Source organism: Cricetulus griseus, chromosome 5 (assembly GCF_003668045.3).
Source record: "Cricetulus griseus strain 17A/GY chromosome 5, alternate assembly CriGri-PICRH-1.0, whole genome shotgun sequence".
Classification (NCBI taxonomy): domain Eukaryota; kingdom Metazoa; phylum Chordata; class Mammalia; order Rodentia; family Cricetidae; genus Cricetulus; species Cricetulus griseus.
Genome location: NC_048598.1, coordinates 169,218,200 through 169,234,231, shown reverse-complemented (window position 1 = coordinate 169,234,231; position 16,032 = coordinate 169,218,200). Strand labels below are relative to the sequence as shown.

General features: G+C 39.6%; 1 protein-coding gene across 1 annotated transcript in view; it reads right to left on the bottom strand.

The window, feature by feature from the left end:
• Cog5 (component of oligomeric golgi complex 5) overlaps positions 1-16,032 on the bottom strand; it is a 321,229-nt gene that overhangs the window by 281,378 nt on the left and 23,819 nt on the right. The window contains exons 4-5 of the mRNA XM_027416994.2: positions 11,358-11,412; positions 10,563-10,632 (exon numbers count right to left, since the gene is read on the bottom strand). Coding sequence (XP_027272795.2) covers positions 10,563-10,632; positions 11,358-11,412 — 125 coding nt within the window. The remainder of the gene's footprint in view (positions 1-10,562; positions 10,633-11,357; positions 11,413-16,032) is intronic.

The window sequence follows — 16,032 nt, the reverse complement described above, 5'->3', positions numbered from 1 at the left end:
ATCATTAAAATAAAGAGTGGGTTCTTCAAGAAAATCAACAGGATAAAAAAGCCCTTATCCACACTAACCAGAAGACAGAGACAGAATATCCAAATTAACAAAATCAGAATAAGGGGAACATAACAACAGACACTGAAGAAATCCAGAGAATCATCAAGTCATACTTCAAAACCCTGTACTCCACCAAATTGGAAAATATAGAAGAAATGGACAATATTCTGGATAGGTACCACATACCAAAATTAAATCAACACCAGGTAAACAATGTAAACAGACCTATAATGCCTAAGGAAATGCAAGCAGTCATTAAAAGTCTCCCAACCAAGAAAGAGCCCAGGACCATATGGCTTCAGCCCATCATTCTACCATAATTTCAAAGAAGAGTTAATACAATACTCCTCAAATTGTTCCACACAATAGAAGCAGAAGGAACATTGCCAAACTCTTTTTCTGAGGTTGCAGTTACCCTGATACCCAAACCACACAAAGATGCAACTAAGAAAGAGAACTAAAGACCAATCTCCTTCATGAACACTAATGCAAAAATACTCAATAAAATAATGGCAGACCAAATCCAAGAACATATCAGAAAAATCATCTACCATGACCAAGTAGAATTCATCCCAGAGATTCAGAAATGGTTCAACATACAGAGATCTGTCAATGTAATCTACCATGTAAACAAACTGAAAGAAAAAAAAAACACACATGATTATCTCATTAGATGCTGAAAAGGCCTTTGACCAAATCCAACACCCATTCATGATAAAGGTCTTGGAGAGATCAGGGAAACAAAGAGCATACCTAAACACAATAAAGGCAATATGCAATTCAACTGCCAACATCAAACTAAATGCAGAGAAACTCAAAGCAATTCCACTGATGTCAGGAACAAGGCACGGTTGTCTACTCTCTCAATATCTATTCAACATTGTACTTGAAGTTGTAGCTAGAGCAGCAAAACAACAAAAGGAGATCAAGGGGATATAAATTGGAAGGGAAGAAGTCAAACTTTCACTATTTGCTGATGAAATGATAGTATACTTTAGTGACACCAAAAATTCTACCAGGGAACTCCTACAGCTGATAAACACCTTCAGTAAATTGGCAGGATACAAGATTAATTCAAAAAAATCAGTAGCCTTCCTATATACAAATGATATTTGGGTTGGGAAAGAAATCAGAGAAACATCACTCTTTACAATAAGCAGAAATAACATAAAATACCTTGGGGAAACTAACCAAACAAGTGAAAGATCTGCATGACAAGAATTTTAAGTCTTTGAAGAAAAAAAATTGAAGATATCAGAAAATGGAAAGATCACCCATGCTCTTGGATAGGTAGGATCAACATAGTAAAAAATGGCAATCTTCTAAAAGCATCTACACATTCAATGCAATCCCCATCAAAATCCCAACACAATTCTTCACAGACCTCAAAAGAACAATAATATATTTCATATGGAAAAGCAAAAATCCCAGGATGGTCAAAACAATCCTGTACAATAACGGATCTTGTAAAGGCATCACCATTCCTGACTTCAAGATAGATAATAGAGCTATAGGAATAAAAACAATTTGATATTGGCAAAAAAAATACACATGAATCAAAGAAATAGAACTGAAGACTGTGACATTAATCCACACACCTATATACACTGATTTTTTTACAAAGAACACAAAATTGTACAGTGGAAAAAAGGGAGCATCTTCAACAAATGGTGGTGACATACTGGATGTCAACATGTACAAGAATGCAAAAAGATCTATATCTATCACCATGCAAAAAAACCCAAATCTAAATGGATCAAAGACCTCATCATAAATCCAGACACACCAAATCTGATCAAAGAGAAAGTGGGAAGTAGCCTTGAATGCATGGGCAAAGCAGACCACTTCCGAAATATAACACCAGTAGCACAGGCACTGGGAGCAACAATCAATAAATGGGACCTCCGGAAACTGAGAAGCTTCTGTAAGGCAAAGGATATAAACTGCAGCCTACAGAATGGGAAATGATCTTCACCAACCCCACATCTGACAGAGGGCTGATCTCTAGAATATATAAAGAACTCAAGAAACCAGACACCAAAATATCAAACGATCCACTTAAAACAATGGGATACAGAGCTAAACAGAATTCTCAACAGAAGAAACTCAAAGGGCTGAGACATTGAAGGAATTGCTCAACATTCTTAGCCATCAGGGTAATGCAAATCAAAACAACTCTGAGATACCATCTTACACCTATCAGAATGGCTAAGGTCAAAACCATTGATGAAAAAAAAGAAAAACAAAACAAAACCATTGATGACAGCTTATACTGCAGAGGATGCGGAATAAGAGGAACACTCCTCCATTGCTGGTGAGCCTACAAACTTGTACAGCCATTTTGGAAATCAGTGTCTTGGTTTCTCAGAAAACAGGGAATCGATCTACCTCAAGACCCAGTAATACTACTCTTAGACATATACCCAAAGGATGCACGATGATACCACAAGGGCATTTGCTCAACTATGTTCATAGAAGTATTATTTTCAATAGCCAGAATTTGGAGACAAGCTAGATGCCACTCATCCAAAGAATGGATAAAGAAAATGTGGTACATTTACACAGTGGAGTATTACTCAGCAGTAAAAAACAATAACATCATGAAATTTGCAGGCAAAAAAAAAAAAAAAAAAATCCTGAGTGAGGTAACTCAGACCCAGAAAGACAAACATGGTATGCTCTAATTCATAAGTGGATATTAGACGTAAAGCAAAGGATAACCAGATCACAATCCAGAGAAGCTAGATTAAAAAGGGGACCCTAAGAGAGACATACATGGAGGGCCCCAAAAGGGAAAATAGTTATGATCTCCTGGGTAAACTGGGAGGGGGTACAGAAGCCAAAGGAATAGGGGATGGGAATGTGTGGGATCATGAAGACCAAATTGGGGGAGGGACAGAGGAGAGTATGGAAGGAGACATCTGTGGTAACATTTTGTTTATGATCTAACAAATAAAGCTTTTCTGATGATCAGAGTGCAAAGCTAGCCACACTTGTTAGCCACAGAGGCCAAGCAGTGGTGACACACACCTTTAATCCCAGAACTAGGGAGACAGAGGCAGACAGAGTATTAATTAAAGGCCACACTGAGCTACACAAAATTGATCCAGTCTAAAAGAGAAACAGCTCACACAAAGGTGACCTCAGCACTTGGGATCCCACACCTTTAGTCCCAGCACTAGAGAGGAAAGTAAGGTGGGAAGAGACAGGAACTCAGTGAAGTCTGAGGTTTGGTGGAGACAGATGCAGTCTGGAGATGCAGTCTGAGGACAGGATTGCCCATTGTGTCTGAGCATTGGTAGAGGTGAGAACTCTCAAGTGCCTGGCTGCTTTGCCTCTCTGATCTTCATCTTTAACCCCAATATCTGTATCTTGAATTTTTATTATTAAGACCAATTAGAATCCATGCTATAGATACCTTGATAGAGGGAGCCACTGTGGGGTTAGGGAGAATCATGGTGCTAGAGAAATTTCTAGGAGTCCACAAGGATGACCCCAGTTAAGACTCCTAGCAATAGTGGATAGGGTGTCTGAATGGACCTTCCCCTGTAATAAGATTAGTGACTACCCTAACTGTCCTCATAGAAGCTACATCCAGAAAATGATGGAAGCAGATGCATTGACTCACAGCCAAGCACTGGCCTGAGTTCCTGGAGTTCTGTTGTAGAGGGTGAGGAAGGACCATATGAGCAAAGGGGGTCGAGAGCATGATGGGGAAAATCACACAGACAGCTAACCTGAGCTGGGGAGACCCCAAGGACTATGGACTGACAGTTGAGGAACCTGCATGGGACTGGGCCCTCTGGCAGTTATGTGGCTTGATCTATTGGGGGAGGGGCTGGCAGTGGGACCAGGACCTATCCTGGGTGTATGAACTGGCTTTCTGGAGCCCATTCCTTATGGTGGGAATACTTTGCTCAGCCATCCATCTGAAGGAGAGTGGTGAGAGGTTTATGGGGGACATGGAGGGAGGAAAGGAAAAAATACTATACTTAAATTATATTCTCAAAAATAGACAACAACAGCAAAAAGTAAACCTCAAATTAACACCAAACCTCTTACAATAGCATCTGTTTTCATGGTTTTCCTATACTAATGACTCTATATATTATTAGATTGCTTACAGAGCTTGGTATTTCTATGCTATTGCTTCTTCATTTCCTTCTTGAGACATTCACTTGCTCAGAGGATAATTATAAAGCCAGTAAGGTAGACTCTATAGAAAATGAAGGAAAAAATGGGCTCACAATGTAACACAACTGGTAGACCACTTGCCTAGCATACGCAAGGCCCAGGGTTTAATCCCCAACAATGTATGAGACCAGGCATGACAGCACATGAGAAGTGGAGGCTGAAGGTGACCAAGCTCATCCTCATCTACATAGTAACCTTCAGGTAAATTTGGACTATGTGAGACTGTACTCAAAAAAAAGGTAAATAAAAGAATTTGATAATACCCATTAAAAGGAATGAGAACTCAACAAAGTGCTATGACACAGAAAGCAGACACAAAGCATTTATGATAAATATCAAATTGTTCCAGGGATGGTAGGTATCCTTCTTTGTTCCAGACTTTTTCAATTTTCTTATATACTTTTAAAATTAAAAGTTAGACTTAAAAGCTAAAACATAAAATTTTTCAAATAAATGATGAATAGCTCAAAATTATTTTTCACATTTGTGAAGAATTTATGAATCATATCAGTAAACCCTATTATATTTTTAAAAATTCAGATACTTTTTAAAAAAATGTTTAAGTGTTGAAAGTTGAAAAAATTTAAATTTTCATTGACTTTAAAATTTAAATGTTCTATGTAAAAGATGATAAACACTTCAAACCTTTTCTGAAAAACCTGAAGCAATTCATAAAGAAACAATATTACTAAAATGAATTAAGATAGAAATAGCCCTTGGGATGACAATTATATTCAACTGATATATTCTTGCATATAAATGAAGCCAGAGTCTTCTAGTTTAGCGATGAAATGGCCTTCCGGTAAGAGACTGAAGTGAAGTGGGGGCAGGAGAGAAAGATATAAGAAGACCCTTTTCCTAATGGGAGACACAATCATAGGAAATTTATGGTTAAGGCAGAGACATGTCGCTATTTCCCTCTTGCCTTCTGTCTTAGTTAGGTTTCTATTGCTGTGAAGAGACACCATGACCATGCCAACTCTTTTAAAGGAAAACATTTCATTGGGGCTGACTTACAGTTCAGCAATTCAGTCTATTATCATCATGGTAGGAAGCATGGTGGTACACAGGCAGACATGGTGCTAGAGAAGGAGCTGAGTTTTACATCTGGACCCATAGGCAGCCAGAAGTGACTGGCACACTGGGCATGGCTTGAGCATCTGAGACATTACATTTGTTTATACTGCATCTGTTTAAAGATGTAAGGATGTGTGTTTAATTATGTAAAGATGTGTTGCATTTGTTTCACCTTGCCTGCTTAAAACACAGGATTGGTCTAATAAAGAGCTGAATGGCCAATAGCTGGGCAGAGAAAGGATAGGCAGGTCTGTCAGGCACCGAGAATAAACAGGAGGAGAAATCAACGCTCCGAAGGAGAGAAAAGAACCTGAGAAAGAGAAGAAAAGAACGAGGGACACACCCGGGGCAAGAAGGCAGGCAAATACCAGACAGACAGACATAGAGAAGCAGTGAAAGTAAGATAAACAGAAGTAAGAAAGGGAATAAGTCCCGGGGCAAAAGGTAGATAAAGAGAAACAGGCCAATTTAAAAGAGCTAGCCAGAAATGTGCCTAAACAAGGCTGTAAAAAGTAAAAATAGTAAAAAGTCTCTGTGTCATGATTTGGGAGCTGGCTGGTGTCCCAAAAGAAAAGCCTAGTACAACACAAGATATATATCACCATCCCAAAAGGGAACATAGTACAAATACTCAACCAGTTGGGCAAACTCCAAACTGTGCATCTCTGTGCCTGATATCAAAATGCTCTTCAGATCTCCAATTCCCTTTGTTGACTGCAACACACTTCTTTCTCTTGGGCTGGTTTCACTCCCTGTTAGCAGCTTTCCTCAGCAAGTATCCCATGGCTCTGGTATCTCCAACATACCAGAGTATCCAAGGCAATCCCAGTTCACCTTTACAACTTCACGCAAAGGCCTCCCTGGGCCAGGGACACTCTGACATATGCCTCGCCTCGGCAGCTTTCTTTAGTCACAGGGCGAGATTCCATAACCTTTTCTTCTATCCTTAACTCCAATGTCAGAACCACATGGCAAAAGCTGCCAGGTTCTGCTGCTTGCTGGGGCTGGAACATGGCCCCTTATTCAAATTACATCTTTACCAACTTTCTGTTTACAATGGTTTCCTTCACTGCCTAAGCTTGGCTGTCGTGGAACTCATTCTACAGATGCCCAGGCTGGCATCAAACTCAGAGATCTGCCTGTCTCTGCCTTCCCAGTGCTGGGATTAAAGGCCTGCACCACCACACCTGGCCTAAGCATCTCTTTAATTTCTTTTCACACTCTGGAAGCTTAGATGGGTGGGGTCTTCCCTGAGGTCACCACTCCCTTTGTTCCATTTAACATCAAAATTTTCTTTAACCTGTTTATCTCCTTGAACATAGAACTCCATTACACTTTGTAGTGCCCCTTTTCTTCTCAAATTGTACAATTTGTATTTTTCCATGCTCAACTTGCTGCTTTTCAATATAAATCTTCCTAAGAGTGACTACTAATATCCACATGACATAGTTAATACTAGGCTTTTTGAGATTTCATCTACCAATACAATTCATCGAAAAACTCTTCAATCTAGCCTCAGGCAGACTTTTTCAAGGGCAAAAAGAAGCCACATTATTTGCCAAAATATCACAAGAACCATCTCTAGGCCACATACTAACATTATTCTTCCCCGAAACCCCTTGAGCCAGGTCCCTCAGTTCAAATCACCCTCAGCACCACTGTCTCCCATGCTCCTACTAGGATGGTCCATTAAGCCCCATTTAAAGCATTCAACTGCTTTTCTAATCCAAAATCCCAACATCCACATTCCTCCAAACAAAAGAATGGTCAGGCCTATCACAGCAATACCCAGACCCTGGAACTAACTTCTGTATTAGTCAGAGTTTTATTGCTGTGAAGAGACACCATGACCATGGCAACTCTTTTAAAGGAGAATATTTAATTGGGGCTGGCTTAGAGTTAAGAGGTTTAGTCCATTATCATCAAAGCAGGAAGCATGGAAGCCTGCAGCCAGACAGGGTGCTGGAGAAGGAGCTGAGAGCTCCACATCTAGATCTGTAAGCAGCAGGAAGTGACTATCACACTGGTTATGGCTTGAGCATCTGAGAACTCAAACCATGTCCCCACTGACCACTTCCTCCCAAAAGGCCACACCTACTCCATCCACCACGACCACACTTCCTAATAGCACCACTCACTATGGGCCTAGAGGGTCCATTTTCTTTCAAATCACCACACTTGGCTATCCCACATATACTTTAACTAACTTGAGCTCAATGAAGAGCAGGTTAAGCAGGAACATCAGTTTTCCCATATTTAAAATGTAAACAGAATAATGATTAAAAACTTAAATAAAGCAGGGTGGTGGTGGCACTTGCACTCGGGAGGCAGAGGCAGGCAAATCTCTGTGAGTTAAAGCCCAGCCTTTTCTACAGAGCGAGTTCCAAGACAGGCTCCAAAGCCACACAGAGAAACCCTGTCGCAAAAAAAAAAAAAATAAAAATAAAAGAAAGAAAGAAAAAAGAAAAAACTAAGTAAGCTCATGAAGGAGCCCGCAAGGACACAGAACAATTTAAAAGGCAACACATTTCTAAGACAAATTTCCTAAGCTAAGAATTAGTATATGCATTATTTAGGTTTGGTCTGATGTCAAGCTTTTCAAGCCTCTTTACTTTCTTTCTTCTGCGCAGAGCTCTGAAAGTGATCTGTATCAGTGTATTGATGGGGGAAGTCTTTCTGTATATTTGTTTGTCTTATTGGTTAATGAACAAAATAGTGATTGGCCAGACAGGAAGTGATATAGCTGGGCAGAAACAGGATATAACCAGGGACAAACAGGAAATCGCTCTCTTCTCTGCTGAGATGCTTAGGAGGTAAGGTGTGCTGTGGCTTGCTCCTTCTCTCTGATCTCTCAGCATTTCCCTCTATATCTGTCTCTGGCTTCTATTATCTAGACCAATTAAGAAACTCCTTTTACAGTGTATCATCACTCTTCCCTGGGCATCCCAGTATTGTCTCTGTATGTACTGTGTCCACACTCTAAATGTGTCTGTCTCTTCTCCTCTTTATGGTCCATGATCTTTACTGGTACAAAAACCTCCTACTTGAGTGCCCAATTTATACGTGGGGACAATTAAGTTATGGAGTTTTATGAAGAAAGTTGTTTTCCAATATTACTTAAGAGGCCAAAAACACTGAAGAATGGATCTTTAAACTGTTAATGCCATTCACCAGATCAATCTGTTCTGTAAATGGAGGCAGAGTAGTGGGAAATCCCCTATGTCCAGGCTTTTATATCAAATTTGAAACTAAGAGACTGCTTCTAGGTCTATGTGGCCCTGTCTCTAAGCCCTGTCTAGACCTATAGCACTTGATTCAGATATACTGAATGATTCCCAACTTCAACCAATACTTCTGCCAAACGTACTACAAGGACATGGAACCTATGAGACCATCTACTGTCTCTTGACCAGCAGACAATTCTCACTTGCTTTCTAAGGACTCCTTCCCTCCCTCTTCTGACATGAGGAAAGGACTTTTTCTTCTGTGCCCTCCAGACCAACCATCTAGCCAATCTCATAAGACCATCATCAGTACAAGAGAATGAGGTCCGGAAACAGTCAACCAACACCAATCAAGGACACACTGGATGAGCACATATACAATAGCAGGATGCATGCCCCCTTTATATAAAATAAGGACAGTTTTAGTGACTTCTCATGAAACCATAATGGATTCTAGGATGAATTCCTTCATGGAGCTTCATGCCTGTCCCCATCTTAACAGGAAGTAATCTCAGTATTGGTTTATTGACACTTCTGATGTAAAGGAGTGGATTCTGCAGAAGGCTACTTCAGTAGCTGGTGGGCTAGCAGACAACATTCTAATCCATGAGATCCAAACACCTGGGGAAAAAATGGCTGTCATACAGACCCTAGTTGGAACCCTGAGGAGCCTATTCATAGATGCAGGACAGAACTCTCTTAACTTGCCTAGAAACAGAAAAAGAAATGTCTACTTAAGGCTGTCAGCTCTGAAACGGTCAAAGAAAAGAAAAAGAATATTGTGAATTTCTCCAAACCTATTAAGGTCTTCTGAAAATCAACAATACCAAATCAGAACTGATAGAAACATAATACTTAACAGCTATAAATTTTATTTAACAAGTTGCCTCAGAAAATTAAGAGAATATTGCAAAACCCTGAACTAAGGCATCTAATACCATTTTTTAATATAGTATAGGAGGCCATGACTTCATTGTTACAGCAGAAAAAATAACAATGGGAGAGGAAAAAAAAGGAGAGGGGGCAGATTGGGGGGGGGGAAAGCAACTATGGCCTGCTTTAATTCAACCATCATCTCACAGTAACCCACAAAACTCCAGAAAATATGCCCAATGAGAATTATGCCAACTGTATCACAACCAATGTATATTTAGCTGAAAGGGCATTGAAAGGGAACTGTTCTAAGTGGCCAAGAAAGGACTAGCTAGAAACGATTCACTTAGAGCAACATTCTGGGCACTGTCTCCAAAGAAGGAGAATCCACATTTGACCTGCAAAGGCCCAAACACTCTCTAGGCTTCACTGCAAAGACAGTGTCATATTAGTAAAGCCTCAGTAACAGGTGATCCAGCAGGCAAGAAGAAGGAATACTTACTGGATAAGGAAGCTGCTTTATTTATCTTGCCCCAACTTGTCGGCAATTTGTCTGATGCCAGCTGCCCAGTACCAGACACAGATGGGCAGCCTAAGGGAAGAAGATTCACCTTCCTCTTTCATTGTGACACAGGTTCCACCCCCATTACCCTTTCATTCCAGTGTCCCTACTAGGTGGAGACTTCCTTAATGCACTGGGTACCTCTATCTCCCTGAAGAAGAAAGAGGCATGTTTCTATAGAACCAGAGCACAGTATCATCTAGCTGCTTCCTTGCTAATTCTGGCACAGAACTTCAGCATGTCCCTGAAAACGTAAAAGAGTCCAACTGATGGCTCCACACTCCTATGCATGTAGGCTGTACAAATTGGACTCAGTGAGTTATTTTGAAAAGGAAGGTAAAAGGGTATCTGTTGGGCAAGTCTATGGAAGAAAAGGGAATGTGAAAGTAAATATAATCAAGATATATTGTATACATCATCAAAGAATAATTTCCATAGAGAAACACTTAACATCAATGTATGGCCTCTTCCCCTTCATGCACAAGTATAGCCACCCATACACATCATAGGCACAAAAAAAATTTCCCCACTTATCAAACAGGGTGGAAAATAAAGATAAAAAACCAGAAGTGAGAACCTACCTGAAGTCTTGCTAGTTGTGCAGTACGGGCTACTATTTTATTATATGGCTCAACAATTTTTGATTTCATCCTAAGGTCAAAAAAAAAGAAGGAAAAAGAGTGAGAATAAAATAATTTTCAAAATATCAATGGGGGACTAGAGAGATGGCTCAGTGGGTAAGAATGCTTACTGTCTAAGCATGAAAATCTGGGTTCAGACCCCAGCACCTCCAATACCTGGCCCATGACAGAAGCCTGGCGGGAAACTAGGTATGGCTACTTACTGCTGACAGGTTTTCATTTGACATGGTACAGAAATATTAAAACTATTTAGTGCTAAGGGCTGCACAACACTGAAAACACACTTGGCACTACTCAATCAGACACATGAAACTTGTTTAAAATTTAAACTGTAATGGTAAAATTAACATTATACACATTTGCTACAATTATGTTTTACAAATCTTTGAGTGATATTGAATTCTCTGCACCTACATAAAAAGTTAGGCATGGCTATGCTTGTACCTGTAACCCTATGTTATCAGGGAAGGAGACAGGAGAATCTCTGGAACTTGTTGGTCACCAGTCTCGCTCCAAGTTCAATGAGGGAGCAAAGTAGAGAATGATACTAGATATACAACATCTACCTTTGACCTCTATGCACACACCTGTACACACATATACATTACATGCACATATACATATCACATTCAATCATAAGCATACATAAATAAGTAAATCTAACAACACATACGTATACATATTAATGGCTAGAAATAGTTCCATCTTATATATTTATAAAGTGAACTACAGTACCTATCAACAGCTCCCTGTAAAGCACCAATTCTTGTCTGCATCATCTGAAGAACACCTAGGAAAGATAACAACCCATATAGGAATTATAAATTTACAAAATTCACACTGGACCAAAATAACAGAATACAAAATATACATAAATACAATGTTAATGTTTTTCTGCCACCATCCTGATGCAGTCAACCAATATAACTTCTAAGTTCGGTTATAAAAGCCTACAACGAGCCTCCTACTCCAATACCTGACCCATTACAGAAGCCTGGCAGGAAACTAGGTATGGCTACTTACTGCTGACAGGTTTTCATTTGACATGATATAGAAATATTAAAACTATTTAGTGCTGAGGGGTGCACAACACTGAAAACACACTTGGCAGTGCTCAAACAAGACACATGAAACTTGTTTAAAATTTAAACTGTAATGGTAAAATTAACATTTTACGCATTTGCTACAATTATGTTTTACAAATCTTTGAGTGATATTGAATTCTCTGCCTAGTATCCTTCCATGCCATCTTCTTCACTCCTGTAGTAAAGCAATAGTCAGTCCAGTTTGTGTTCTCGAAGCCAGTCAACACACTCCCTAGGCTTTCCACTGTTTTTCTAGTTACTCCTGTGTTCTCTCACTTTGGCTTCAATCACCTTCTTTTCACCTACATCCTTTTAAAGATTTCATTCAATCCTAACATTTAAATGCTACCTTTTTCATAAAAAATTATTTACTTACATATGTGTATATGGAAAGGGGTGTATAATATCTTCTTTACATCTTCCTGTATACAGACATATATAACCTCCAACCCTAAAATCTGGCCTGTCAAATGTGCTGAAGGTGACTTCTGCACTATCCCAACCCTGCCAAGTCATAATCCTGTGAATTTATCCCATTTGAACAAGTCACATCCACTTTAGCAATCTAAAGTCTAAGGAATCACTGTGGTGACTCTTCTCATACTGCTTTCAATCCCTTCAATGAATCCTTTCAGTTCTGCTTCAATTTTACTCCCATCAACTGCTCTCTTTCTATTCACCAGGCTAATCCACAGCACCATCAGCATCAACTACTCTACCAGTGTCGTCATCCTATAGAGCCAGCAGGAAAAAGTACTTACAACACTCACCTTGTCTTACAATACTCTGATTATCAAACTCTCTAATGAAATCAAAATTCCTTTCCAGCAAATTCATCTGTGATTCTCTCCCTTGTTCACCAACATTCATTCACAAAGTCATTCTGGCCTTCCCTATTACCCTGAAACACACCAAGTTAATTCCTGCTCCAATTGACTACTCCCTAAGCTTTCCACAGTTTCCCTCCAGTTCCCCACAGGACAGTTCCTTCTCATCCTTCAGATGTCAGATCAAAATGTTACCTTTTCAGAAAGGCCTTCTCTGACTACTAAAAATAGGAGGGTCTCAGATCTGACACAAGCGACCTGCGTACCAGACCGAGTTCTGCTGCGGGATTCGAACATCAAACACCCAGAGGGCAGCCCTGCCTCCATCCACCGGCCCAGGTAGGCCAAGAGCTGATTCCGGCTCCTGTTCATCATCGTTCCTCAGAATCATCTGACACAAACAACCTGCATGCCGGACCTAGTTCATAATGGGATCCAAGGCCCGGTGACAGCTCTGCCTCCAACTGCCAGCCCTGCGGGACCCAGCACGACTGAACACTGTCGACACCGGGGTAAAAGTACACCTCCATCAAGGAAAAGAGGACCAACATCAGAGGACTGGATCTGTTTACATCTAACAGAAGAGAACGTTGGTCCCATACCCACCAGGAGAACAAGAAACTCTTGCTACACCCACCAGAAGAAAGGATGAGGACAAGGTAAAAGGACATCAAACAACAAAGAACCCAATATGACATCACCAGAGACTAGGAACCATACACCAGTAAGACCTGAACATCACGATGCAGATGAACCAGAAGAGAATGACCTTAAAAGCATCTTTATGAAAATGATAGAGGACCTCAAAGAGGACATGAGAAAATCCCTTAAAGAAATGGAAGAAAAAAACTAAACAAAAAACACAAGATAACAACAAATCTCTTAAGGAAACAGTTCAAGACCTAAAAACTGAAATAGAGACAATAAAGAAAGCACAATCTGAGAGAATGCTGGAAATAGAAAAGCTGGGTAAACGATCAGGAACTACAGATGTAAGCATAACCAACAGAATACAAGAAATGGAAGAGAGAATCTCAGGAGTTGAAGACACACTAGCAGAAATAGATTAATCAACCAAAGAAAATCTAAAGTCCAACAAATACCTATAACAAAATGTCCAGGAAATATGGGATACCGTGAAAAAACCAAACCTAAGATTAATAGGTATATACGAAGAAGGTGAAGAAATCCAATTCAAAGGTGCAGAAAACATACTCAACAAAATCATTGAAGAAAACTTTCCCAACCTAAAGAAAGACATGCCAATGAAACTACAAGAAGCCTACAGAACACCAAATAGACTGAAAGGAAAACTACAACCCAAGGAAGTTAACTACAACGAGAAAAACATAGGCAATAGATAACCCCAACTTATCAACAGCCAAAAGGAAAAAGGGACAGAATCCCACACATAATCTCACCATCATCACCAAATCAAAATCAAACAAGAATGAACAATAATCAATGGTCATTAATAACATCAACATTAATGGTCTTAACTCCCCTATAAAAAGACACAGATTAGCAGAATGGATAAGAAGACAGAATCCTTCCTTCTGCTGCATACAAGAAACTCACCTCAACCTCAAAGACAGACGGTACCTAAGAATTAAAGGTTGGGGAAAGATCTTCTAATCAAATGAACCCAAGAAACAAGCGAGGGTAGCAATCCTAATATCCAACAAATTGGACTTTAAACTAAAATCAGTCAAAAGAGATGAAGAAGGCCATTTCCTACTCATCCTACAGGAGAAATCCATCAAGATGAAGTCTCAATTCTGAACATTTATGCCCCAAATACAAAGGCATCCACATTTATAAAAGAAATATTACTAAAATTCAAATCACCCATAAAACCGCACACACTTATAGTGGGAGATTTCAACACCCCACTCTCACCACTGGACAGGAACACCAGGCAGAAACTTAACAAAGAAACAAAAGAACTAATAGAAGTTATGGCACAATTGGACTTAACAGATATCTAAAGAACATTCCACCCAAATACAAAACAATTAACCTTCTTCTCAGCGCCACATGGAAACTACTCTAAAATCGACCACATACTTGGCAACATAGCAAACCTCAACAGGTACAAAAAAACTGAAATAACCCCCTGTGTCTTATCAGACCACCATGCTTTAAAATTAGAATTCAACAACAAGAACTACAGAAAACCTACAAACTCATGGAAATTAAGTAACAACCAACTGCACAATTCATGGGTCCAGGAAGAAATAAAAAAAAGAAATTAAAGATTTCCTAGAATTCAATGAGAATGCGGATACAACATAATCAAACCTATGGGATACTTTGAAAGCAGTGCTAAGAGGAAAGTTCATAGCGCTAACTTCTGGAGGCATCACCATCCCTAACCTCAAGCTCTATTACAGAGTTATAGTCCTGAAAACAGCTTGGTATTGGCACAAAAATAGACAGGTAGACCAATGGAATAGAGTTGAAAACCCTGATATTAACACACACACCTATGAACACCTGATTTTTGACAAACAATCCAAATATATATGCTGGAACAAAGAGAACATCTTCAACAAATGGTGCTGGCATAACTGGATGCAAACATGTAGAAGACTACAGATAGACCCAAGCCTTTTGCCCTGCACAAAACTTAAGTCCAAATGGATCAAAGACTTCAACATAAACCCAGCCACACTGAGCCTACTAGAAGATAAAGTGGGAAATACCCTTGAATTAATCAGTACAGGAGACTGCTTCCTGAACATAACACCAGTAGCACAGACACTGAGATCAACAATTAATAAATGGGACCTCCTGAAATTGAGATGCTTCTGTAAGGCAAAGGACACAGTCAGCAAGATAAAACAACAGCCCACAGACTGGGAAAAGATATTCACCAACCCCACATCTGACAGAGGGCTGATTTCCAAAATATAAAAAGAACTCAAGAAGCTATTATCCAAAACACCAAACAATCCAATTAAAAAAATGAGGTACAGAACTAAACAGACAATTCTCAATAGAGGAATCTAAAATGGCTGAAAGACACATAAGAAAGTGTTCAACATCCTTAGCCATCAGGGAAATGCAAATCAAAACAACTCTGAGATACCATCTTACTCCTGTCAGAATGGCTAAAATCAAAAACACCAATGACAGTTTATGCTGGAGAGGATGTGGAGAAAGAGGAACACTCCTCCACTGCTGGTGGGAGTGCCAACTTGTACAGCCACTTTGGAAATCAGTATGGCGACTCCTCAAGAAAATGAGAATGAGTCTACCAGAAGATCCAGCAATTTCACTCTTAGGCATATACCCAAAAGAAGAACATTCATACAACAAGGACATCTGTTCAATCATGTTCATAGCAGCATTATTTGTAATAGCCAGAAACTGGAAGCAGCCTAGATGCCCCTCAACCAAAGAATGGATAGAGAAAATGTGGTACATTTACACAATGGAGTACTACTCAGCAGAAAAAAACAATGGAATCTTGAAATTTGCAGGAAAATGGATGGA